Source organism: Prionailurus bengalensis, chromosome A1, assembly GCF_016509475.1.
Source record: "Prionailurus bengalensis isolate Pbe53 chromosome A1, Fcat_Pben_1.1_paternal_pri, whole genome shotgun sequence".
In the NCBI taxonomy this organism is placed as follows: domain Eukaryota; kingdom Metazoa; phylum Chordata; class Mammalia; order Carnivora; family Felidae; genus Prionailurus; species Prionailurus bengalensis.
In genome coordinates, this window is record NC_057343.1 from 145,548,185 (window position 1) to 145,576,175 (window position 27,991).

Below are 27,991 nucleotides of genomic sequence, written 5' to 3' on the forward strand. Positions count from 1 at the left end.
TTATTAATGTTTATTTATTTTTGAGAGAGAGAGACAGAGCTTGAGTGGGGAGGAACAGAGGGAGAGGGAGACAGAATATGAAACAGGCTTTAGGCCCTGAGCTGTCAGCACAGAGACCTTTGTGCGGCTCGAAGTCATGAACTGTGAGATCATGACCTGAGCTGAAGTTAGATGCTTAACTTGACTGAGCCACCTAGGCTCCCCAAGGCTTAAGATTTTTTAAAGCTGATCCAGTGAAAATAGTCTTGGTTTCTGAATTAGTACTTTATTCCTTCTGTGTTGGCCATTGTTTACCACTTTCAGAGAAGTTTTTATAATGTTCGTAATCCTTACAAAGTTCAAATTCTTCTAAAAGGTGGAAATTGAAAAATCTTTTTCTTTTGACATCGAGTGGTAAAATGCTAGAGATGAGCAAAAATTCATTTGAGTCGGTCAGGAGCACTAGATGTTGGGCAATGTCAAAGTTAATGTATGTAATAATCATACTCATTGTTCAGGATCATAGCCACCATTTAAGAAACTAAATTGGTCTTGTGTTCTGTTTTGAACTTACAGAGAATTTCTTGGGCAGGGGTGGATGAAGCTGGATAAAAATGAAAGAACACCTTACATTATGAAAACCAGCCAGCACTTCAATGATGTGAGTAGCCATAAAAATAAAATGTGGGCATGTTGTAGGAAGATGAGTCAGGGTCTTAAGACTCCTTCTCTAAAACAGAACTGATGAAATGTTAAAAAAAAAAAAAAAGCTTATATCTTCTCTAAGAGCTCCAAGTTTAATAAGTTCCATTTAACTTCCAGACATGAGGTTCACTCTTGGTGGTACCTAAGTCTGGCAAGTGCTCAATAATGCATAGGTCGCTGCTGTTATTTTAGCATAATCATCATTACTTCATGGTCATACACTGACTAGTTCTAATAGCACATGTGTCACCGGTTCCCAGGGGTGCTCGTGACAGTAAGGTTAGATTAGTACAGATCACCCTCATTATTACTGAACATTCAGCACATATGCATTCCAGGCTTGGAAGGGACCCCTTTGAACATAATTACAGTGTTGCTGTAGCTGTGCACACTGCTGACCAGCTGTCAGTCCATCTCCCGGCTCTGCTTTTCTCCAGCAGTAAGATGGCCTTGCTGTTAAACCCACCAACTCCTAACTCTTAACTGGTTCTGTTCTAATCATCTCAGTCCTTTTGCAGAACCACATATGTGGGAGTATCTTCAGGCTTATCTAGGCAAAGGGAAGGCTCCCTTTCCAGTTCTACTAGATTACAGTAAAAGGAATAATGATGATGTTAAAAAAAAAAAAAGAAGACTATCAGGATCCCTGTAGGTAAATTAATAAGTCATCCAGAATCAAAATGCAAAACAACAACAAATTCCCGAGATGGTATTTTGCACAGGGTACATGCAGACTGCATATACGCTGAGTGAATGTTATCTCATGATGAGCATCCGTGGCCCCGGTGCCTAAAGGACAGGATACATGGCCCCTGTAGGCTACTGTCTGAGAAGCAGAGCCCCTGCTGTAGAAAACAAGCCTGTATTGTCTGTGCCTACATACACTTGGGATATAACGAACAATCAAATCAGAAGTTCATTCCCAGGCTCCAGACTCTCATGTGTCTACCAGGATGGCCACTCATTTTGTGCCTTCAACAGATTGCAAATGGAACTTATCATTCATTGGTACTTCCCAGACCTGCCAAGCCTACTTCTACATCTGATGCTTTATTCTTAGTCTTGGGTAGTGGCCAAGACCACACGCTCACTCATCCAAGCATAGAATCTAGAGGTCATCTTTGACTCCTTCTCTGCTACCCATCCCATCTCGCTCCCGAACATATTAGTGAACCCTAAATCTACATATTTCCCAGACCCTTCTTTTCCCCTTCTTTCCCAGTGCCATGACCGTGATTTGATTTTTCAGCACTTTCTTTAGGAGCTCCTAACTCACTATCGCCCCTGCCATCTTCTTGTCCCCCAAGTCCCTTCTTCATACAGTGTCACAGAAGTTACCTTTCTGGAAGACCAATCTAATTATACCATTTTCATAACAAAATTCTGCCAGTGGCTTCCTCTCACCTTCAGCATACAGTCCCAGCTGCTCAACCAGGCCTACAGGAGCCCTGCTTACCTGGCGTCTGTGCCTCTCATGGCTTCCTTGTGCTCAGATGCCTGCAAGATCCTCTGTTACACCGTGCCTTCTACCTCTGTCCCTTTCCAAATGCTCTTCTCCTTTGATGGAAAGCAGTGGCTAACTCCTGGTCAGCCTTTAGGACTCTGTGCAGGCATGACCTGTTTCTGGAAGCCTCCTCTGTACTTGGCCAAATGCCCCATGCTACCTCCATGTTCTCAAACCCCTCCATGCAGACCTAGCTTTGCATTTCACTATGGGATATTTACTTGTTTATGTCTGTCTCCCTTCACCTTGCTGCCTAACTAGGCTCAGTGCCTTGAGATCAGGTATTCTCATTTATTTGGTCCTGTTTTGAGAACCTAAAAGAAGGCCTTGTCTAGGAGCTCAGTACAAAAATTTTTTTAATGAATATATACAATGATAATTCTGAGGCACTGTGAGATCTAACATACCTATGGAATGGTCAAAGAATGGGTATACCCACTAGATTAAGTGTATGGATGTAAGATTACATATCCTATGTTCTCTGTTAGTCATCAGTCCTAAGCTGTTCTTTTCCTTTCCATATTCTAAATATTGAGCTGCTTCAGCTGCTGCCTCTTTTTCTCTTGGTTTCAATTAATAGAATTACAGTACTTAGCCTTGAAACTGTAAGTCCTGTTAACTCTGATGGAAACAAGTCCAGCGAGATAAAAAGGAATAAATGCTCTCTCTTCCCCTCTCCCTAAATGTGTCTGGCTTCAAAGTGTATTGGGTTAGAATTTGATTTGATTGGGGGTAAATGTGTTTTCTTTCCCATGATAACTGGAGCTTCCTGGTCCCCACATGTTGGGGGCGAAGGAGCATGTGGAGAGCACCCCCCCCAAAAGTGAAACTTTTCGCTTCGTAATCAGCGAAGCTTGCCATTCCTCAAGGGTCAGCTTATTCTATTTCATTTCCTCAATTACTGGAAATAACTCCTTCATCAAAATTACTGATTAAAAAAGTGATCCTTTCCTCCCAACATGTTGATTCCAAACAACCCCTCCTGTTCATTCTGAGGATGAACAGGTTCCCCTTAGTTTCTTGTTGTTACTATTACTATACACTTCAGTCTTTTCAGAAGATTGGTATGTAAATACGGACTGTGATCTCCCTGTCCCTCAGCACCCTGCTTTCCTGACATTTCCGTGGGTAAATTAGGCACTTTGCCTGAATGCATTGCTTTGACTCTTGGCTGGTCTCTCTTGGCTTTTCCACTGTCTCAGATGAGCAACCTGGTGGCCTCCCAGATAATGAATTATGCCGATATCAGCTCCCGTGCCAACGCAATAGAGAAGTGGGTGGCAGTGGCGGACATTTGCCGATGCCTGCACAACTACAATGGCGTGCTGGAGATCACCTCGGCCTTAAACCGAAGTGCCATCTATAGGCTGAAGAAAACCTGGGCCAAGGTGTCCAAGCAGGTGAGCACCAGCGTGTGACACATCCCGCTGCCGAGAGGAGAGGCTGGGAGCCAAGAGCCAAGAGAAATATTACTAATGAGGAAATAATTAACTGAATCGAGCAGCTCAGTTGCCAAAGAAAGGTGCCAGTGCGGGTAATTACTGCGTTCTTACCACTTAATTGATTCCACTCATGTGCACTTCTAATTGGTTCATTTAGAAAAGCAAATACAACCCAAAACATTCATTATAACATATTTGGGACAACTTCAAACAGTGTAGTTGACTGGAGTTGTTTCCAAAATTATTTGGAGAACATACGTTGATTCCGAGTAAACACAGAGATGTCCTGCAGATCCATTCTTTCTCCCCAAAGCAAGGGTATGAGTGCCTTAGGACCTCAATGTTCACTTTTTTTTGTTTGTCCTTTATATAGTAAAGTTTTGGCATAATGACTCAGATGTACAGAAAACCCTCTTAATTTTCTTTTAACTGGATTCAGTTTGTTCATTTTCATTCAATATTTTCAATGTGCAAATTAAATCAGTTTCTTCCGTGCCCTGTCTCCTGGCTTTCTCCCTGGGTGTTGGTGGGTGTTGGGAAGGGCGCCTCCGGGCTTGAGGCAGGCTGTGTGCACCCACCTATTGTAGCCTTCTGCTAGCCGGTCACTGGGTGCGGGCTGCCGTGAATTGCCTATGTCAGGTGTATGTATGGTCTGCCTGGTCTGCCCATCAAAGGGGCACAGCGATTGAGGGCTTAGCTGAGCTCACCTGCCCTTCAGCTCTCACTGGCTCTGCTGGTCCTCTGAAATCGGGTGTGTCCTTCCTTTCCTACAAGGTTCCCTGCCCTTGGTGATCCGTGGTGGGCAGGCTTACTCCTTTATTAGCAGACAGCTACCTTGGGCCTCTCAAAGGGCGTTGGGGGAATTTTCCAGACTCCTTCACATCCTACTGGTGCCAGAGGCAAATTCTTTTTCTGTCAACAAAGCCCGGACCTTGCAAATAAAAGCCACAGCTTCTATAAGTACTGTTTTTAAAAAAACACTTTATATGTTGAGATCATTGTAGGTTCACATACAGTTTGTAAAAGATAATGGAAATCCCCTACACCCTACACCAATTGCTCCCCGATGTAAACTCTTGTGTAAGTATAAACATATCCCACCCATGAGGTTAGCATTGGAAACGTCCACTCACCTCCTTCAAACCATCAGTTTTACATACACTCATTTGTGTCTGTGTGTATTTACATTTATGCCCTTTTATTACCACAGTGGTCAAGATCAACACAGTTTTGGTACCAGGATCCCTCCTGCCACCCTTTTATAGCCATAGCTGCTTCCTCCCTGCCCCTCCCTAACTCCTGGCGACCAAAAATCTGTTTTCCATCTCTATAAAATTTCGTCATTTCAAGAACATTATATAAGTGGAATCATACAGTATATGACATTTTGAGATTGCCCTTTTAAAAATTCCCGTGAGATCCATTCATGGTGTTACATGTATCAGTATTTAGTTTCTTTTTAATGCTAAGTGGTACTCATGGTATAAATACAGGACGTTTTAGCCGTTCACCCCTTGAAGAACATCTGGATTGTTTTCGGGTTGGGGCTATTACAAATAAAACTGCTGTGCACATTCATGTATAGGTTTTGTGTGACTATAACTTTTTGTTTCTCTGGGATAAATGCCTAAGAGTGCAGTTGCTGGATCATATGGTTATTGTGTGTTTAGTTTTATAAGAAACTGTCAAATTCTTTTCCAGAGTGGCTGCGCCACTTTATACTTCTATCGGCCAAGTATGAGTGAGCTAGTTTCTCCAAATTCTTGCCCACATTTGGTGTTATCACAGTTTTTTATTTTAGCCCTTTTGATGTCTCATTATTGTTTTAATTTGCATTTTCCTAATGGCTAATGTTGTTAAACATCTTTTCATAGGCTAGTTTACCATCTGTTTATTCTCTTCAATGAAATGTCTGCAGCTTATTTTTTAATTGGATTTTTTTCTCACCTTTGAGATCTGAGAGTTCTTTCTCTATTCCTCCCACTTTATCCTTCCGTTTCAAAATTATTTTAGCTACTCTAGGTGCTATGACTTTCCATATAAATTTTAGTAAAAAAAATTATGTCTAAAAAAACTGTATTGAGATTTTTTTAATGTTTATTTATTTTGAGAGAGAAAGAGTGAGATCAAGTATGGGAGGGGCAGAGAGAGAGGGAGGGAAAGAATCCCAAGCAGGCTCCGCCCTGTCTGCACAGAGCCCAGTTCATGAACCGTGAGATCGTGATCTGAGCCAAAATCAAGAGTCAGACACTTAATCACCTGTGCCACCCAGTGCCCCTTTATTGACATTTTTATTGAAATTTCATTAAACCAATGTTGAGTCTTATTACTATGTTGAATTTTCCAGTCCACAAACACAGTATGTTTCTCCATTTCTTCAGGCTTTCTTAAACCAGCATTTTGAAATTTTCAGCATGCAAAATCCTGTATATGTTTTGTTAGATTTATGCCTAAATATTTCATTTTCTGTGGGGAAATTTTAAATATTACTGTGGTTTTATTTTTGATTTCCACATGTTCATTGTTAGTATATACAAATGTGATTTTTTTTTTTTTATGTTGGTGATGTGTCTGCAACCTTGCTAAAATCACTTATTAGTCTTAGGAGCTTTTTTGTAGATGCCTTCGGATTTTCTATATAGACAATTGTCACTTGTAAATAGGATCTGTCTTATTTCTTTCTTTCTAATTCATATGCCTTTTATTTCCTTTTCTTGCCTTATTGCTCTGGCTAAACTTCCAATACTATGTTGAATTAGGGTGGTGAGAAAAGACATACTTTCCTTGTCTTCATCCTTGTGGGGAAAACATTCAGTTTTTCACCATTATGGATATTGCTAGCTGTAGGTGTTTTGTAAATGCTTTTTATAAAATTGAGGAAACTATCCTCTCTTCCTAGTTTTTTTTGAGAGATTTCTGTTATCATGGCTGTTGAAATACTGTTTTTAAAACGGGTTTCAGACAGCTGTATCAGAATTGAAAAGCTGGACACTGATGCCCTTGTTGTGGCTAGCTTTTGCCTCCCCCTAAGACAATGTTGGCCTCAGCCATTGGGCATTAGACACAAAGAGCATATTATCCTGTCACACACATTGTCACATTTCCTCGAGGTCAGTAAGTCACTCCTCTGCCTTCTCTTTCATTCACTTTCCCCTATTTCTTTTTCATCTGAAGTTGGTACCAAGGGATTCTTAAATCTTCTTTAAGAAAACATTAGGCCTATGATTCAGCAGTGGCCCTACTAGGTATTTACCCAAAGGATACAAAAATATTGCTTCGGAGGGATACATACACTCTGATGTTTATGGCAGCATTATCTACAATAGCCAAATTATGGAAAGAGCCCAAATGTCCATCAACTGATGAATAGAAAAAGAAGATGTGGTATATTTATATATAATAGAATATTAGCCATAGAAAAGAATGGAATGTTGCCATTTGCAAGACATGGGTGGAGCTAGAGAGTATTATGCCAAGCAAAATAAGTCAGTCAGAGAAAGACAAATACTGAATGATTTCACTCATATGTGGAATTTAAGAAACAAAACAGATGAATATGGGGAGGGGTGGGAAGAGAAAGGCAAAGAGAAAACAGACTAAACTACAGAAAACAAACTGAGAGGGTTACTAGAGAGAAGGTGGGTGGGTGGAGGTGGGTTAAACGGGTGATGGGTATTAAGGAGGGCACTTGTGATGAGCACTGGGTGTTGTGTATAAGTGATGAATCACTGAATTTTACCTCTGAAACTGATATTATACTTTATGTTAACTAACTGGAATTTAAAAACTTGAGAGAAAAAGAAGGAAACGTTAGGCCTTCCCCATAGTTGACTTAAGTGATATTTATGTGTTTGACAGGATGCAGCTTCAGGGATAATGGACTAAGGAATAGGGGTGATAAGACTAATATTAAAATCTTTTTTTTTTTCAAATTTGAATGTACTACCTGTAGGGGCATTAAATAGGCATAATAGATTAAATACCATTTCAATCACATATATATGTATCATCTAAAGGGGCTTTAGGATGGGTGATGGACTATCCTCTGGGGCCCAGGACCTCAGTCTAGTCACAACAGGTAGTGCCTGGTTGCAGATATGCCCTGCTCCAGATGCTCTTGTCATACTGTCTGCTTTGTAGCTGTCTCTTCTTCAGATCTGAGTCCAGTCTGGGCGACATCCAGAAGGCCTGGTAAATGTGAACTATGAAGCCCACTGAATCTGGTCTGTGGCTATAGGACAGACTATATTTCTGCAGCTTCTTTCACCCAAGGCCAGCTCTGGGCCAGGAAGGAGGCCTGCCCAGCCCAGCCCAGCCCCCTCCTATCCTTCCACCCCTGCCCAGACCTTGTTGGCTGTCCTCTTTCAGAGTCCTCAGGAAGCAGGATGAGGAAGGCAGCCCTTTGAGTCGTTCTGAAAGCTCTCCTGAAGCATGCAGCTCCTCCCTAGACTGAGGCAGAGTCATCTGAGGGGTCCCAGCCTGGGCATTCCAAGTGTCCCTGCTCCCTTGCCTGGGCATGGGTGTTACCAGGGGTGGGTCATCACCCCCAAGGGCCACCCTACCATTCTCCCATGTCCGTGGAAGAGACTCCAGATCGATGTCGACAACAGTTTTATTTCTTGGCAAACATCAGTTATACTTCTCTAACAAGTTGATGACTGTGATCACAAAACAAGGGGCTGTAGTAGAAGATAGCCAAGCAACCAAGTCTGTGTTTTGATAATTTGGAAATTAACACACAGAAAGATTCACCCTGAAAACCACCTGACATGAGACCTCTCCTTTAAGGTTCCCTAATTCAACAGTGCTTTGTCAATTCTTTAAATCCCTGCTTCTTGTGCCATTGCAATTTTTTTCTATGGATTTTCCTCTTTTTGGCTAAATGAGCAGTGTAGTCACTTTCTCTTCTCCACATGTTATTTTTTTTAACATGAAATTTAACCATAATGCCCCATGTCTGTCACATAACAACAGTCTGACAAAGGTGTCAGCCCCAGCCACTGTAGAAGGGAATTGAGCATCTTTTGGTAACCCTACCTGTCTTGTCAAAACATAGGAAAATTTTCATGACATACTAATTTATTTGTTTCTTTCTAGACAAAAGCTCTAATGGACAAACTTCAGAAGACTGTTTCATCTGAAGGAAGATTTAAAAATCTCAGAGAAACCCTTAAAAAGTATGTTTATTTTAATTATTAAGTTATTCATAATGCAAAAATATATTTAAATAATGTTTACAATATACACATAGTGGCCTGCCTCCTACTTTGCTTTGAAAAGAAAAACAAACGGGAAATAACTTCCATCATCTAGATATTTTCCTAATTTTTCTTTTCATTTGAAATACTATGCATACAGTGTCTTGTGGATATACTCATGGCATGTAGACTGTCCCAAGCAAGAAGAAAACATCGCCAGCTTTTACTATAAAATCAAACATGTTTTACTATAAGAAGTTTCTTGGTTTGATATTTATTAATCTAAGCACAGCACATGATTTCTTGTGACTTTTCAAAAATATTCTAGGACCTATTAATTATTGTTATGTATTTGTGGCCTTTTATTGCTGGGCCATTACCGTCTCCTGAGACAGACCGAGAGAGAGAGAGAGAGAGAGAGAGAGAGAGAATAGAACCTGTTCTCCTGCAGCTGGTTTTCTTATGATCTACTGCACATACTTGACTTGCTCTGGAAAATGTTAGTCCTGTGATGCCATAAGTAAACAGAAGACTTGTAGGAACAACAACAGCATTAGAAGAACTACACCAGATCCTTACTCCATGACAGACGCCATGCATAGTGCTCCATGTGTCTGATTTAAGCCTGACAGTGAACTAAAGAGATAAGTTTTATTGTCTCCATTTTACAGATGAGGAGACTGTGGTTCATAGAGGTTGACCAGCATCACTCAGTACGTGGTCATACTGGGACTCAGACCCAGTTGTCTCTGGTCCAAAAGTCCATGGCCTCACTCTTGACTCTGAGAAGACCAAGTGCACCCCCCTCAAAAACCAAACACAAGGCATCTATGTAGTGTGCGGTCGTGATGTTAATTAAGTCTATACCTTCTAAAACACTGAAATACTAACTAAATCAGAACGCAAGCTTTACAAGCTCTAATCACATTGATTTTTCTACCCAGTTCTTTAAAGTTTCCTGTTTATACTCTAAGGAGGTGAGGGCTCAGGGGGTTCCTACATGCTCATATGGCTAGTTTCCAAGTACTGCCAGCACCTGTTTTGTATTTGTCTGTAAGGCATCCTATTGTTTGAACGCACCATTGTCTCAAACACATTGTAAAGTACGGGCTGTAATTTTCTATTATAGTCTATTGTGAGATGTATTTAAAACTCTTAATATCAGGAGACTGCTTCTGAAGATGGGATTAAAAGACTTTATTCTTCAGGATTGAAGCAGTATACTACATCCTGTTAAACAGGGGAGGGAATTCGATATTTCTGTGAATGAGCTTGAGAACAGTGTTCCTTGGTTTTGCAGCTGTAACCCCCCAGCTGTTCCTTATCTGGGGATGTACCTGACAGACCTAGCATTTATTGAAGAAGGAACACCAAACTTTACTGAGGAAGGCCTTGTCAATTTCTCCAAAATGAGAATGGTAGGTAGTAATTTCATAATCAGCCTATTTTGATGACTTCAATGGCTTATAGAGAAGAGGGAGGCTAAGTCATGGAGGTTACTGTTTGCATTTTCATTTTGAGGTGAAAGAGTTGGGGGCCATCAGGTTTAATACGTGATGTGGCTGATTGTCAGCAGGGGTATTGCAGCTTGCATTGTGGGCAAAGGGGTGGGGAATAACTCCAGGGATGACTCTCTAAGATGGAGCAGTGATAGGTGCTGAAAGCTTTGTGCTGGACAACCAGGTTCTGAGCACCAAGTTAGAAGCAAGGAGCCCAGGAAAATAACACCCAGAGTTTACCACCTGAGGTAAACCACCTGCTGAACCTGAGGTTACACGGTGCTACCTGTTCTTCTGATTGTGAATGCAATATCTTCTTGCCGTTTACATTTCATGTGACTCTTTGAAGGGCAAGAAACCCCTGGGCATAGAGAATGATAGGGCACGGCTCCAACACTTCACTGGAGAAAATGCCTGACTGCTTGTGGGTAGGGCCCAGAAGAATGTGATGCAATCCTTTTGCTTTGCTTTTGTTGTTATTGTTTCTTTATTAGATATCACACATCATCAGAGAGATACGCCAGTTCCAGCAGACTTGCTATCGAATAGACCATCAGTCAAAGGTAATATTGTGTGGTTGTTAAGGGAATTAATAAATAGAAAAGCGGAAATTAATGAATTAGAAACAGTGGTAAAGTTGATCAATAATGCCAAAAGCTGACTCACAGGAAAGACCAATAAAACAGACAAATCTTTGGCAACTCTGAGAAAGAAGAAGGAAGGAAGGATAGAAAGAGGAAAAAAGAGAGACAGAGAAAGAACGCAGGCAAAAAGAACACCCAATTTATCAAGTTCTAGCAATTGTATATTTTATATTTCTCATTAATGTGTCTACACCACCACCCTGGTCCAAGCTACCAATATCTGTTACTTGGTCTACCTGCATTCACTCTAGGATGTAAAATCCATTCTACAAATTACAGTCAGATAGAACTCTCTGAAACACAAGGTAAAAATATCTTTGTCCCTTGCATAAAATATTTTATAGGTTTTTCATTGCTCTTAGGATAAAGAAAGAAAAGGTCTAGATGTGTCCAAGAAGTGTTACATTACATGGCCCCTGTTCATCTTTCAAGACTCGTCTCACTTTATAGACCCCCTTTCTTTCTCTATCCCAGCCACAGCTGGTCTTCCCTTCCCTTCCTTTTTTCATTTTTAATAGATATTATTTTTTAGAATCATTTTAGCTTTACAGAAAAATAGTACAGAAGATTCCCATATAACTCAAAGCCAGTTTTTCCTTATTATTTTATAGAACTTGACAGACTTATCCTGAAACCCATAAGGAAGCTTAGGAAAAAAAAAAAAAAAAAACCAGACAAGTATTTTTTGAAAAATAAGAAGAATAAGAAAGAGCTTTCCCTACCAGATACAGACATGTGTCTTAAAACTATAGTGAATAGAACAGGACTATATTGGTGCAGGAATACAAATTCAGTGGAGTGGGATACAGTCAAGATGGAGATTTGTCTATATGAAAATCTAATATGGAACAAAGGAGGCATTTACAGAAAGTGCCAGAAAGAAATTGACCATTCAAGTAAATGGAATAGGAATTTTGGCTCTCCATCTGCTACCATTCACACACCCAAAAATCCAGATGAGCTCATTATCTAAATGTAAAAAGAAATATTAAATTACGTGAATAAAATATAGGGCAAAATATTCATGACCTGTAGATTAGAAACACCTTCTTAAGCATTGAATGTAAAAGCTGCAAAAGACAAGATTGGTTAAGCTTGCTGCATCAAAATTAAAAACTTCTATGTGACAAAAGGAAATTATTTTAAAAAGCAAAAATAAAACCAGGAGAGGAGGAGATATTTTATAACATGTAAAAGAGACAGAATAAAAGTATTCTTATTCGTCTGTAAGAAAAGTATAAACAACTCAGTAGAAAGATAGGCAAAGCTGTGAACAGGTGAGGTAACTCACAGAATAAGAACAAAAATGGCCAGTAAATATTTGAAAAATGTTCGGCTTCACTGGTGAGAAGGAAGAGAAATGCAAATTATACTGAGGCATCATTTTCACAAATTTTAGAATATTGGTAATATCTAACATTAGTTACAGTGTGTGATACCAGGTACTCTCATATACTATAGGTACAGCAATTTGGGAGGTTAGTTTACATCATCTTTTAAAATTAAAAATTGACGAACTGAGCAGCCAGACTTCTCCTACATTGCCGGTGAGAAGAACATGGTTCATCTACTTTGGAAAACTGTGTTGTGTGGATGTTTCTTAAAACATTAAATATGCATCTACGTTAGGACCCAGGAATTCCTCTCCTAGGCGTTTATCCAAATGAAAACATGCTCATTGAAAGTCTTGTATAAGATGTTCGTAGCGTTTCTTAATAATAGCCAAAAATTGGAAATAGCCCAGGTGCCCACAAACAGATGAACTGCTAAACGAACGTGGTGTATCTACACCATGCAGCACTGCTCAGCAGTGACAGGACAGACTAATGATACACGCCACAGCATGGATGGACCTCAAAACACTATGCTGAGTGAAAGGAGCTGGACACCAAGCACACACTTACCTCAAATTCTAGAGTCAACAAAACTAATACCTGGTAACAGAAGTCCTAGCGGTGGCTGCTTCTGGGAGCAGATTGACTGGGAAGCTGAAAGAGGGAACTTCGTGGGGTAGCGGGGGTGTCCTGTATTGTGATATATATGCTAGAACCGATCAGACTATTAATTTTACTTATGTAAGTCATATCGGTAAAATTAAAGAAATATTTCCATGGAAATACTCCAGGCCCCAACATTTTTATCTTAGTGTCATTTCATTTCATTTCATTTTGTCTGTCCCAAAGGAACATTCCTGAGTGAGCACAGGAAACGTGCTAAGGAGGATTTCACTGTATTTCACTGTCACATTGGGTAATAGTGGGATACTGACAGCAGCTAAACACCCATCAATAAGAGATCGTTAAATAACCTCTGATCACAGGTTAATACTGTATAGCAGTTAACATTCTGTGTACTGAAATTCTGTGTAATCAGGGCTCTCCCGGACTTACAGTGAAGAGATGAAACCAGAAGAAGATGTACAGTAGGATACCACTAATGAGAGAAAAAAGATTTCTATTAAGTACATTGAATATCTAGAAAGATAGAACCCTCTGGAGGATACAAACCACATGATAGCAGTGCTGCCTGCGGTTAGGAGCTGGGAGAGGACTGGAAATGTGTGATTGTTGTTGGGTTTTTTTTTACAATGAGAAAATATTCATGATTTTTAAGAAGTTACGTAACATTTTTTAAGTGTCTTAAGAGAAAATGTTTAATTGTGTCAGATTCCATTCAGAAAACGTGAGTACTGGTGTTCTGTAAGAACCAAAAGCTCGGATTTCCCTGTTCCTCCAGGTGACTCAGTACCTGCTTGACAAAGCCCTCATCATAGATGAAGATACGCTGTATGAACTGTCACTAAAAATTGAACCTCGGCTCCCTGCTTGAAGATCTGGCCTTGCCCCTGACTCCGTAGAATTCTCATGGAAAGTGGGACGGACAGAACTGAGCCATGCATGCCATGCCTCCCACCGTGCAGTGTGGACCAGGGATAGAGACAAAGCCAGTCTCCTTTGTCCACTGAAGAAGATGGAACCCAACTGGAATTCTGTCTCCAGCCAGGGAAGCCCAGCTGTTTGGGGTCAAAGACAGATGCTTCAGACTTTGGTGGGAAGGTGAAAAGACTGATCCTTAGTAAAGCTGATGGTACATTTTTCATAAGGGAATGTAATATAGGAGATGCTGGTAGCCATTGTAATGAAGCAGGTAAGAAGGTAGATTTCAGGGTTTGCCCGTGTTCCGTTAGAACTCGGGGACAAAGATCTGTGGAAAAGGCCTGAGCTGCTTGTCTGGCACTTTACTGGCTTGGGTACAACTACCAACTTTCTCCTAGGGTTTAACTGCTTCTGTTATGTTTTCTTTATTATAAGCTTCCAGAAAAGCTGAGGCTTCCTCTTCAGGGATGGACCACCACACGAGCAATTTCAGTGTACAAGCATGTGCATGGTTTTCAGTGCATTCTAAATATTTACATTGGAGGGATGGCATGTTCTGAAACTGCTTTTTTGGTTTTTAGGCAACAGGATAGGAAAGACGTGATGAAAGTCAAGTGAATGCAACTTAAAAAAAAAACAAAACAACTCAATAGGCTTTGCCCGTGGTTCCTGCCTGGCAGCTGACTTCAGGTGGGGCGGGGCTTCCTCCTGGGGCTGTGGTGCCCAAGAAGCCAGTGCCCTCAGAGAGGCAGGTGCGGAGTTTGCAAAAAGGTGCCTGCACACCTCCCCAAGAACGCTGTGGGGTAGGACAGAGGGCCACCAAGCGCTGTGGGGGTTTCAGGCTGAGCGATCAGATATCCTTGAAAATTATCACTGCACCTTGCTGTGCTTGTTCCCCACCACCCTCCCCGCAGTAACGTGGGGACTTTTTCTGATTTATACAAACCATTTTTCGGCTCACTATGAATACTGGCTGTGTTTTTAAAACGTTGTTTAATGGGATCTTCTTTTTAAAACCCACACTTCTGTGTGCTGTTGGTAGACAGTTCTTCCCCGGTCATCTTTGTTTTTAACTTTAGGGATATTTATGACTGAAAGTACTGGAAGTGTATGGGAAATGGGACCAACCACTCAACAGCTCTTATATCAGAAAACTAAGGGCAGGACTTAGTTCTTCTGTCGTGTGCTGGGGAAGTGACCTTACGCTTCCCAGGATTGTTGGTTGTTGAAGAAATAGGGCTATCTCATGTTTACCTCCCTCTTCTCTTCTCAGGGAGATCTCTGCTTTAAAAGAAGAAAGAGAAAAAGATACAGAGTTATTGTTACCTGAGCCTATTGCACCTGACATTTTCTCTTAGAGGCATGAAGTATGTTAATGCTGACCATGAAAAAACTGATCTATCTAGCTGCTTTCCTTCCTTCTTTGCACTTTAATTATGTTGTTATAACTAATGGCTGACTAATAAATTCAACTTACTGGCTCATAAGACCCAGTGGAAATTCTAGCCTTCATAATGTACCATAGAGGTGGAGAATGTATATTTTTCCTGCATGGTAAGCGCCATCTCTGTACATAGCTATATAGTGAAATACCAAGTAAGCAAAAGAAAATATTTATAATATTTGAAGACCATTCCAAAAATATTTTCAATAGCTCATATTAGCCAACAGTGTAGCACTAAACCCAAGGAGGGTTATTTATGGATGCTTTATTTTTCTTTTTTTGAAAAGCTGCTTGTCTGTTCTCTTTAGTTTCAAATAAGAGGTTGATGCACCTTGATGCATGATAAGCATGGGTTGTTTGGATCCTAACAATGCGTATCTTGCAATTAATTTCTCAGTGTTCAAAAACTGAGCATTCGAACTAATACATGTCAATTGCACCAAGCACCTCAAGGTCTTGCAGAAGAAAAGGAAAATAAAGGTTAACTTTCTTGGCTCAAAACCAGTCTTGGAAGGTGGACTAAACCAGGAAAAATCCGTGACAGGACCACACGCATAGTAGTTTCAGGCAAAACAACATGTGGAAACGTCCATGCGGTCTGCTTTGAGGTCCCCAGAGTCTTCCAGAGGGGAAGAGGTCACTCTGTGTGCACTTTCCCGGGGAAGTTTGGACCCTTATTTCCCTGACCCAGATGTTCCTGAGGCACTGCAGCCAATCTTACTAAAGAAAAATGGGAGCTAGAGGAATTTCCAAAGGCTCCTCCCCTTTTGGAGAGCTGTGGTTTCCTCAACGAATGACAAAGCTTTCTCGCCTATTTCCTGCAGAATGTTGGAAGCGCCCCCTAGTGGTCACCCACGGGCACTGTCAATTGCTATGGTGACCCTTAGCGTTTTACTGAGTTATGCGTCCTTCCTGCTTTCTGGAGTCTGAAGCCTTTGCTGGAGCTGCGAAAGTGAGGACTCCACCTCCAAGGAGCTCCTTTTCATGACCTGTACCATTTCTGGACCATCTGGGAAAAGAACGTGCATTTTAAAAACCTCACTTTGGTCACGTTTAAAATCCCCAAGAGCAGTTTGCAGTGCTTCTTCTGATTGTTAAAGCACTCATCCTCTTCTGCCTTGCAAGCTTTGTATTTACTGTTGGAGTGTGCACTCCCAGCTGTGTCTGCCTATATTCCATTATATGAGACCCATTTCTAAGAGTAGAAGGCAGGTCAGCCTCTCACAACCAAATAGCAAACACTTGAATTGTTACCAAATTAACCTAGAAAATCAGAAGTAAAAGCCAATTTCATGCTTTCAGATGAATACCCACATTTTGTACTGTCTATGAAATTATCTTGGGGCTTTTAGGGGATGCCTTCGGTTATTAACTAAGACATCCACTTTTGCTGCAGGGACAAATCTCTTACTTAAGCCAGTATATTATGTGACAGACTTAGGCATGCAGTAGAACGTTGTCACTTGTCCTTAGTGTTTCTCTGAAGGAATTTAAAGGGAGAATTTTAAACTACTGTTGCAATAGTTTTGAGTGGCTCTCACACAAAGCCCCCATTACTTTGTTAGATTTCATACATGTTAAAGTACTGCTTAAAAACAAATGAAACTCATAGATACTGAATAACTTGGAAGAGAAAAATCCATCACATTCCAATTTGGAGTATATGATGAGGGACCAGTTCCTCTTCTCTCACAAAACTTTGGGTTGGTAATGACTGGGCCACTTTTAAATTCTTAACTGAAAAGAGTAATACAATAGAGGGGTTATTCCACCCCCCTGCCAAATCAATGTTTATTTTAAACTAAAGGATTTTATTTAGATTTCTTTTCAAAGTTTGATTTTATCCCCCCTGAAAAAAATGATTCTCTTGGCTTTAAATATTTTTTTAATCTAACCTGTGAAGTTTCCCATTTTTACTACTTTTGAAATGGGGTATATTATATATGGGATATATATTATGTGGGATAAATAATACATTATTTATGACTAAAGAATAGAGCCAGAACAGAGCCAGGCTAATGCCCACAGCCAGAAGGAATAAATGAACAAGATTCATTTTCATTTCAATAAGATACCAGACTGTAAGTTTAGATAATGACTGATTACAGATGCCACTACATGAATCCTGATAATAAGACTTGGGTCAATGAAATCTAATCATACTGTCATTTTTCCATGGCTGTGAGTAACTTAAAATTAAGGCAGGGCAAAGCTAAAGTAGAAAACCATTTTGTTGTACGTATAAACACATGGATGATTCAGGAAAGTATTCATCTTGGCTACCACACAGCATGACATTAACATTAGGTTGATTGTACTTGACCTCATCTGCTCAAGAAAAAGAATAGTTCTACTTGATATTGAACCAGTGTCTTTTGCACAGCCCATTTTGTCTATCCCTAGAAAGTCAGTAGTAAAAGAGCTGGATGAGGTGCCCTAGCCCTGAGTCCTAGGCCCAGATCTACATCTGCAAGCTGGGAGACCTTAGGCCAGCGCCGAAGCCTTCTTGAGCCTCAGTTTCCTCATCTGCAAAATGAGCTAAGAGTGAATCCTGTGCTGCCTACCTCACAGGGCTGTCATCAGGACAAAATGGGTTAGACTGTAATCTGTAAAGTGCTGTCCAAATGTGAGGCAACGTGATTACCATCCTCATCTCTCTTTGGCAAAGAATTATTTAAATGTATTTCTTTCTTATTTTTGTGTGCAAGCGTGATGGACAGACCCATGTGTTGCTTTGAGAAGTGTATTGTTTGTGTCCAGTAACTTTGCAAATCTGCTGCCATTTGTGATTCTAACAGAGGGGTTTGTGATGTGTCCTAACACTTGCCAGGTGGGGTGTGGGTTACACCTATATGCAAATTAAATTTCGCCTTTCTTGATTCTCAAAAATCTCATGAGTCTCTTCATTTGATTCTTTTTGCATTTTTCTACCTAGTCTTCTTTGTAGCAATGTGCTTCTTCAGATATTCTTTTACTTCTAAAGCTCAGGAGAAAATAAAGTTTGGAAGAACCCCATGTTGTAGGCACTAAAATATCGGAGAATTAAAGGGAACCTCAAAAAATTTCAAGGGCCATCGGGCCCCATTGTCTTTGCAGTGCTTGAAGCTTTCCTGTGATACCCACAGCTCATGTTTGACCACCTTTGTCTATCCCCAGGCACAAAGAACTCATTACTTGCCAAACAGCTCTGTTCATTTAATGGCAACTCAACATTCATGAACAGACTGAGTGTTCAGGTGGACCTAGCCCAGCCATCACTAGCTCCATCTGAGGCTAAGTTCCTCACCTATAAAAAAAGATGCTTATCTGCCCTTAGAATTACTGTAATGGCTACATGGAACAGTATATTTAAAACTACTCTAACTTGGGGCACCTGGGTGGCTTAGTCGGTTAAGCATCTGACTCTTGATTTCGGCTCAGGTCATGATCTCATGCTTCATGAGATCGAGCCCCACATCAGTCTCTGCACTGACAGCACGGATCAGTGCTTGGGATCTCTCTCTCCCTCTCTCTCTGCCCCTCCCCGTCTGAAATATATAAATATTAAAAAAACATACTCTTAACTTTTGTCAAGTAGGTAAAGTTGTGCTAATATTTGGAGCCGAAGAAAGCATGGTGCAGCTGTTGCACACAAATGAGAACTGAGGTAAGGAAGAATGTGGGTTTCTCCTATTTCACTGGCTTCCTTTTCCAATTCTGAAATGAGCAATCCAGCTGGTGCGGACTCATGAGCACAGGTTCTTCTCATTTTATTATTCGGCCATCCCACACAGCATTACCTTCACCTGCCACCACATCCCAGACTTGGGATTCAGGAATGGAAGAGAGAATGATCCCAGGACAGATTTCCTCTACAGCAAGTTGCAAGCCTCACTTCAGTTCCTGTCCATGTGGCAAGAGTCCGCCAAGTGGCCATACTGGCTAGTAGGTATGGGTAGAGCCCCTGAGCTCTGAAGGGAGTTGGCGGAGATGAGAAAGGGAGAAATGGCATATGAGAGGGATCATGTTTGAAGGATTTTTGAAACTGTGGGATTTCTGTTGAGTCTGTGTAGAGGTTGCCCCCCACCCCGCCCTGTCATAAACTTGAAGATGACCATGTCCCCAAAACAAAAGTGGCACCCCCTTTTCTTAGCAATGTGCCCATTTGTCCTCTTTGGACCTTACTAACTCATCTAGAATTACCCTGTAAAAGATGAAGTGTTCAGGTAAGGGGTGGTGGTGCTGGGAAGTGGGGGTGGGGCACAAAACATCCATTAGTAAGGAATTGGGGAAAAAAGAAGAGGGGTTTCTCATTGTAACTGTCTTTCTTTAAACTCTATATTTCCATAAGCCTCATCATTTTTTGGATCTGGGATCCAGCTATTTCAGGGCCACTGGGTTTATTTCAGTTGGTGTCTGAACTGACTGGAAACTGTGTGCCCACAAAAGAACTACTTTAGGAAGAAATAAGCCTGGGCTCCCCCTGCCCCGCCCCCACACCTTACCCCCCTCACCTCAACTCACAGAGCTCACTGCCTGTTCTGCTGGGGGGAGGCGGGGGGGGGGGGGGCTCCCAGGGGCAGGAGAGGCCACGGTCCATTATGTCAGAACGTGCAAACCAGAAACTCTGACTCTTTAGATCATGCAATCACTTTTGACGGTCCCAATCTGCAGTTGTTTTAATGAAATAACATAGAAGAGCCTAGAAAATATTTGAGTAGATTGTAGAAAGCGTAAATATTACTTTGTAAAATTTTTATTCCGGGGCACCTGGGTGGCTCAGTCAGTTAAGCATCTGACTCTTAATTTTGGCTCTGGTCATGATCTCATGGTTCGTGAGTTCAAGCCCTACATGGGGCACTGCACTGACTGTTGCAGAGCCTGCTTAGGATTGTTGCTTTCTCTGAAAATAAATCAATAAACATTTTTAAAAACTTTCAATTCAGTGTAAGCCTGGTCATGATGATAGCATATATTTTAACTGAGGTATGAGCAATACACAGTAAAGTGCTTGAATCTTATGTGAACAGCTTGAGGAATTTTTACACATGTGTGCACCCACACAATCACCCCCCCCCCAACTCAAGAAACTTTCCAGAGCCCCGAAGGTCCCCTCATGTGCCCTCCCCTCATGTGCCCTCCTCAGTAACCCCATGCAAAGATAAAATATTTATTTTTTGCCTGGTTTAGAATTAAAGGAAGCGGAAACTCTGAAAGGAAATCACTCCAGGTAGGAGGTTATTTCTGGGCTCCACCCCCTGCTCCGGGTTGGATCCTGATTAAAAAGGGAAAGGAACCAGCTGGTAGTGGTGTGCCCCTGGCGTAGAAGCTGGGTACGTGACAGTCGCCAGAGACTTAGGCAGCTCCCTCTGAAAGGTCAGGGCTGCTGCCAAAGTCCTCATGGGTCACAGCTATTTACAGTCAACCTTTCCGGTTTGGGGCGCAAGTCCCAAGGAGGGCTATTTTTAAGCAGGGATGTGGCCTGCAGGGCCTTCTGGGCGATATATTAAACTGGTAACGATTGAAAGTGAAATTGTCTAGCAGTCCACCTCAGATTGCCTGATCTAAAAGAGAAACGTGATTGTTGTCCCCGAACCCAGGCCCTAGACAACAAGTTGGAAGATCGTCTGGTCCCTGCTAATCGCCCAGAGCCTGATTAGCAGCTTGAGAGGGAACTTTAGACGTCGTCCTCTCAGGCCTCAGCTGGTGGGCGGGGGGAGAGCGTAGGGAGTCATTCTCCAGAGCTAGCCGGGGCCCCCGAGATGGCGCTGGTGAGGGAAGGAGGAAACAAATCCCCGAACAGGTGAGGCAGTCTCCCTGCCCGCGCGCTTCCACGCCAAAGCCCGGTGCTGCATGGCTGGGCGGCCAGTCAGCCAGGTTGCAGGCCCAGGAACCTGGAAGAGCCCTGGGAGAGGCCGCCTCCAGCACCGGACTTGGGGGAGGGCAACGCTTGAGAGAAAGGGCAGGTGCTAGAGACAGCCCAGTGGGGAGAGTCCCGGGCCAGCGTTCAAGGGCACCGCTGTGGGATCCAGCGCGCCCTGACCTCCGACGGGAGAGACGCGATTGGCGGAGGCGCGCCCCAGCCCCGCCCAGCCTGGGAGCCTTTTCAAGGCCAAGGCCCGCCAGCTTCCGGTACATTTCTCAGCTGTTTGCGGGCAGCGGGACGCGGGAGACTCCGGCTCCAAGGTCAGTGAGCCCACGCCAGGCTTCATTCCTGCAAAGCGGGGGCATTGCTACAGCCAGTGTGAGGGGCCATGTGTGCAGTGGGCCGAGGGCTGCGGGCGGGACCTCGTAGTCCGGCGATAACAGTTCGTTCTCGTGGGCACTGCTCCCGGGTGAGGAATTGGTGGTGCCTGTCTGAAGAAGCCTTCAGACTGTGGGCCCTAGCCGCAGCCTCCTCCCTTTCCCGCACACAGGCGCAGGTGGCCGTTCTCTGAACAGCCTTGCAGTGAGGTGCTGGCATCCACACGTGTTTGTCTCCTCGTTTTTGTCGGCAAATCAGGAATTTTTCTTGATGGGAAACCTCCATGTCTCTGAATTTGGGACGTTACTCTTCAACGAATCCAATGTTTGCTGGGATTGGTTTTCAACCTCAGTGGCATCAAAGTGCAAATCGGTGACTTGGGATAAGTAGGTGGAAAATGAACATTTTGAGGCCCTCGAAAGGAGCTAATTGCTAATTAACCCAACAGCTGGACCCAATTTAAACTGGTTAACACTATTACTAGAGATTCATTTTTGAAATCGCTAATCCATTAATAACGAGCCAAGTAATTATTTTGCCCCCAGTGGAAGTAAAAATGCTGCACAATTGGCCTAAACGTGTTTCATCTTATTTGCTCGGTTGGCTCGCAGGGGGTTAGTGTCAACCCTGCGTTTGTCCCTTGAGTGGATGACATCTCTGCCTTCAAATGCTCTGGTGGGTTTGGAGAGTGATGTGCTGGGACAAACCCAGATTCTTCAGATCACCTCAGTGCTGCCCTTTAGACCTTCCTTCGAGCGTTGCCCTGGCTCTGCGACCCCGCAGAGGGTCAGCTGGAATCCCATGAGGTGGTAAACCCCTCATGTGCCCTCGTGACTAGGCTTTGCCCGTTCAGCTGCTGCCCTGTTTCCAGAAGTGCCACTTTCCCTGTCTGCAACTCCCACACTTTCTCTGTTTCCGAACCCCTGTCATTGGTCTGTTTCCTCTCTGCTCAAGGAGAACAGACCCACCCTCAGAACTTCGCAAGGGGGCTTCCTGGCCAGGCAGGCTCTTCGAGAGTATATGGGTGTTGATAGCTGTGTGCCCAGCCCACTTCCTCCTCTCCATTTGTAGGTGCTTTTCCCCAAAACTTCAGCCTTTAAAGTTAAGCCTTCTCTGGGTTAAGGCTCCATTTCAGCAAAGGGCACAAGTGCCATCTACACCCGTGGACTCTGCCAGTTGCATGATCAAATCCTATCCGTAGAGATTGGACCGGAGGCCAGGTCAGTTTTCTTGACCTGGGAGGTTCAGAAAATCATGGGTTAGGAGGTGGGGTGCGGAATGGGGAGTCCTGGGCATTCAGAGGTGGGAGGACGGTTGGTTCTGAGACAGACTTTGCCTTGGCTGAGAGCCCCTGGGTCTCCATGTCTGCTATAGCTTGGAGGAGCCATTTGTCTTCTTGGGTCTCACTGCAGGGAGCCAGGCCTAAAGGTGACAGTTAGAGGTCATACCCACCTTTGCCTGGAAGCCACAGAGGATCCTATCCCTGGCCAGGGAAGGAGGCCACTCCTTTATAGCATTTTAAAGGACTAGATGGTTCCTAACTTAATCTTTTCTTGAAAACAATTTAACTATGAGAGGCGAGTCTGATAATAGTCCTGTGTCTTCATTATCAGGAGGCCTACGAAAGGCCTCTGGTTTACAGGGAAAGACTGTAAATATCTCCTGCTTATGACTTGCTACTTGCTGAATAGAACAGAAATGACCAGGGGTGCCCATTAGAGTGACTGTATATCCAGTGGTGGGGAAGTAGCTTGACCCCTGCGCTCTCTGGGAGAATTGGGAGGGGACAGCCATTTTCTGCTGGCCTAGTAGACCAGCATCATGGGAATTTGTTGAGAGTGGTCTGTGGAGCTGGTCCAACCCCAAGGATGTGCTCTGTTTTGGGGTGGCTCTGTGGAACGAGAGCTGACACGTGGTCCTCCCCTTGGCCTTCCACTGCCCTCCAGCCCCAAGGAGTTCAAACACATGGACACCATGTACAGCTGGATTAGAAATAACTCTGAGTCAGCAGAAAGGCACCCGTGGCATCTCTATCCAGGAATCTCAGGCTTGAGGCAGTGACAGAATCTAAGGCCTCCACATTCCAGGATGCGACAGAACTGGACAAAACTCTTAGACCAGACCCCAGACTCTGAGTCTAGCCTAGGACGGAGAGCTATACAGCTCTTAGGCACTCTGACCAAAGGACTTAATATGGTGTGGTTCTTATTTTTTAATGGAAGGGGCAAGTAGCAACAAACATGATATTAAGGCCTTTTGCTGTGATCTTGCACCCCAGAGAGAAACCTCCCTGGCTTGGAGCACTGGAATTCTGTCAGATTTTAGCCATGATGGTGTAACCAATGGTTTTCAAATCTAGAGTCATAGAGGTGTTCCAAGTTAGGGAAACAGGCTGACAGCTTCTATGGAGTGAGGGCCATAGACGACCTCCCTCCTCTCTTCTGCAATCCCTACTTCTGCATAAGGGAGGAGAGAGGAAGGAAGGAGACTAGCTCTACCTGCTTAAGAAAAAGGCAGGCGGGGGGCGCCTGGGTGGCTCAGTCGGTTAAGCGTTTGACTTCGGCTCAGGTCATGATCTCACAGTTCATGAGTTTCAGCCCCGTGTCAGGCTCTGTGCTGACAGCTCAGAGCCTAGAGACTGCTTTGGATTCTCTGTCTCTCTCTCTCTCTCTGCCCCTGCCCCACTGTCTGTCTCTCTTTCTGTCAAAAATAAAAAATTTAAAAATTTTAAAAAAGAAAAAGGGAGGCTGGCTCAGTGTCCCCTAAGTGGCTGGCATGCACATTGGGCACCTGGTGTGTGAATGGAGAACACTGACATCTGGGCCACTTCAGGAGTGTGAGGACAAAGAAGGAGAATGGCTTATAATATTCTGGGACTCTGGGGAGTCACACGCTTTGAGGTAATGTTCCTGTGCCCAGGAGCTGTCATGATAAATGGAAAGACACACCTGGGTTCAAATCCCAGCTCAGTCAACATGCTGTGACACCTGGAGCAGGTCACCTAATCTCTCTTGAGCCTGTTTCCCCATTTCCAAAATAATGCTTACTCGGCAGGATTGTTGCAAAGACTAAAGACAATTTGTAAGACTCCTTGCATGGTGGTGTCTTATGGTAGGAGCTCAATAAATGTTTAAAAAAAAAAAAAAGACAGGTTTGACTGGGCACGCAGGGATGGCGGCAAGGACATCCCAGGTGGAAAGGTAGAGCAGAGGGTTAGAAGTGGGTGAAGCCTGAAGGTTGTAGTAGGTAGGTGAGGGGTTGTCAGCTAGGGGTAAGATCCCCTGATAACAGGTGTCAGAGAACTTAGCCCCACTAGTTAAATCCATTTACTGAACTCAGATGTTGGTTTTCAGAGCATGATCAGTGGATCTGAAAGTATGCACTGGGCTCCTTCTAGAATGTAGTCTTGCTCTCAGATTACAAATCAAACGATTGAATGAAACATTTTAAATGCTAAAAATGTAAGCTAAAATTAACCAACATTCAGAGAAGGGGCAGACCAGTGCCGGTCGAGATAATCAGGGGTGGCTTTGAGGAGAGAGTGGTAAGTGTCCTATAACCTTAGGGTCCTTAGGGAGAAGGGACTCAAATATATTCAATGCTTGCTGCAGCTGTCACTTAATCCTTACAAAATATGGGGAGAGGTTTCGTTGAGCTTGTTATATAGATGGAGTTGCTCACACTCAGGTTCCCAGACCCAGTGAGGTTTGGGAATCACCTGTGAAGCTCTTTGACAGACACATGTGATGGCTCCATTCTTGCAGAAACTCATTCAAAAGATAGAGCCTAGAAATCTGGATTTTTAACACACTTCAGAGTTGATTTACTTTTTAGCTTTTTACCTTTTTCAATCATGAAGTTAGATATGCTGTTTTTACAAGTGACACAATACAGAGTTCTATGAAGAAAAATTAGTAGTCTGCTTCCCCCCAGTCTGTTGCTCTGAAGTAACCCTTTTAGCAGTTTGAATAACTAGTGTGAATAACCTTCAATACTTATGTTCACTTAAATATATGCAAATGCATATATATTTATATTGTTAATAAAACTGGAACCATTCCTAGTCATTATTAAGCAAGTAGTTTTTCCTTTGAGCCTAAAAATATGGCATAAATGTTTATCCAGGTTAAGTGGAGGTGGTTTTAACTAATTCTTGAATAGCTGAGGAATATTCCACTGTCTGAATGTGCCACACTTACTACAACCCTTCTGATGGGCGGGTGACCTCCAGGTTTTGTTTATTTGTTTGCCACTACAAACAGTGCTCCCTCATCCGAGGACTCTCTTCTTATGTACTGGCAGCTGTATTGCTGCAGGATGGATTCCCAAAGTGTGATGCCGGGCCAGTGGGTATGCGCATGTTCATAGATGTTTCTTGGTTCACTTTTCAAAATGGTTGTAGCGGCTCACTGAGCAGTCCAGGTGATTCTGTTCACAGCAGATGAGGGGAGGGCCCTGCAGAGCCACACCCTGTGTCAACTCCTGCCTCCCTAACCCTCTTGCAGGAGCCTTTTGAGACCTAAAGAAAGCCTCTCCTTGTCCTTTGCATGGGCCTTTATTTACTGCTTCCCCGCAGCTTTATTGCAGTGAAATTGACATATGACAGTGTATAATTTTAAAGTATATAGTTGGGTACATGTTTCTATTGTCCAGTGATTGCCAGCATAGCACTAGCTAACACCTTGATAGCATCCCATGGTTACCATTTCTGTTTTGTGGTGAGAACATTTAAGATCTACCCTCTGAGCAACTTTTGAGGATATAATACAGTGTTATTAATTATACTCATTATAGTATACATTAGACACTCATGTTTTTAGTTTTGTAACTGGAAATGTGTACCTTGGACCAACATCTGTCCACGTCCTCCATTCCCCATCCCTAGTAACCACCACTGTACTCTGTTTCTAGGAGTTCATTTTTTAGGTCCCATATAAGTGATATCATACAGTATTCCTTGTTTGACTTAAGTATAAATATAAATATAAATACATATACGGACCACATCTTCTGTATCCATTCATCCTTTGGCAGACCCTGGGTTGTTTCCATATTGTGACTGTTGTGAAAAATGCTCTAATGGACACAAAGATGCAGATGACTCTTTGAGATACTGATTGCATTTCCTTTGAACATATAACCAGCAGTGGGAATGCTGATCATATCGAAGTTCTGTTTAATTTTTGAGTTATCTACATACTGTTTTCCATAGTGGCTATACCAATCCGTTTACATTCCCACCAAGAGTGCACAAAGGTTCCCTTTTTCCACATCCTCACAAATAGTTACATCTTGATTTTATTTTATCTTTTTTACTGAAGTATAATTAACATACAGTGTTATATCAGTTTCCAGTGTACAACATGATTCAACAATTCAGTACATTGCTCTGTGGTCATCACAATAGCGTAGTCGCCACCTGTCACTAAACAATGTTATTAGTATTATTGACTATATTCCCTATGCCGTACTTTTCATCTCTGTAACTTATTTCATAACTGAAATTTTGTACCTCTTAATCCCCACCCGTCATGTATTTCATCCATCCCCCACCCATCTCCCTTCTGACAACTACCAGTTTGTCCTCTGTATTTAAGAGTCTATTTGTTTTTGTCTCTTTTTTCTTGGTTCAGTTGTTTTATTTCTTCAGTTCCACGTATAAGTGAAATCGTGTGGTATTTTTCTTTTTCTCTCTTACTTATTTCACTTCACATTATTAGGTCCACCCATGTTGTTGCAGATGGCAAGATCTCCTGCTTTTTTATGACGTGTGTGTGTGTGTGTGTGTGTGTGTGTATACACACCTCTCTTCTTTATCCATTCATCTATTCATGGGCAGTTGGGTTGTTTCCGTATCTTAGCTATTGTAAATAATGTTGCAATAAACACGGAACTACACATATCTCTTTGAATTATTACTTGTTTTCTTTGGGTAAATACCCAGTAGTAAAATTACTGGGTTCTGTGGTATTTCTATTATCAGTCTTTTGAGGAACTCCCATACTATTTTCCACAGTGGCTGTGCCAATTTGCATTCCCACCAACAGTGCACCAAGGGTTCCTTTTTCTCTACATATTTACCAACACTTGTTATTTCTTGTCTTTTTGATTATAGCCACTCTGATACATATAAGGTGCTATCTCATTGTGGTTTTGATTTGCATTTCCCTTATGATTAGTGATAGAGCATCTTTTCATGTGTCTGTGGGCCATCTGCATAGCATGGATCTTTATTTAGTGGTCTCCACAGAAACAAAATTTCTGATTTGGAGTAGCTAAGTGTAATCATCCTGTAGAAAAGGTCCTGCACTCCAGCCTCAGGGTGCCCTGGGCAAGCAGCAGACCTACGAAGTCCCTGTAGATGGGGCCGAGAAGGAGAAGATACCAGGTCAGGGCTGAAGAAAATGAGCGTTCCTGGAAGGAAACTACAGTTACCAGAAGGGTTGCAGTCTGGAGGGCAGAAACAGTGCATCCTGA

General features: G+C 42.6%; 2 protein-coding genes across 3 annotated transcripts in view; both read left to right on the top strand.

Annotated features, from left to right (window-relative positions):
• The window catches only part of RASGRF2 (Ras protein specific guanine nucleotide releasing factor 2), a 244,497-nt gene extending 226,317 nt beyond the window's left edge, over positions 1 to 18,180 (top strand). For both annotated transcript variants that reach the window (XM_043593136.1, XM_043593138.1), the window contains exons 22-27: positions 556 to 640; positions 3,391 to 3,588; positions 8,728 to 8,807; positions 10,129 to 10,246; positions 10,822 to 10,890; positions 13,708 to 18,180. In XM_043593136.1, coding sequence (XP_043449071.1) covers positions 556 to 640; positions 3,391 to 3,588; positions 8,728 to 8,807; positions 10,129 to 10,246; positions 10,822 to 10,890; positions 13,708 to 13,800 — 643 coding nt within the window. In that variant the 3' untranslated portion in view covers positions 13,801 to 18,180. The remainder of the gene's footprint in view (positions 1 to 555; positions 641 to 3,390; positions 3,589 to 8,727; positions 8,808 to 10,128; positions 10,247 to 10,821; positions 10,891 to 13,707) is intronic.
• A 3,172-nt stretch (positions 18,181 to 21,352) lies between these two features.
• The window catches only part of CKMT2 (creatine kinase, mitochondrial 2), a 28,693-nt gene continuing 22,054 nt past the window's right edge, over positions 21,353 to 27,991 (top strand). Inside the window, exon 1 of the mRNA XM_043593169.1 lies at positions 21,353 to 21,456. The gene's annotated coding sequence lies outside the window, so the exon portion shown is untranslated. The remainder of the gene's footprint in view (positions 21,457 to 27,991) is intronic.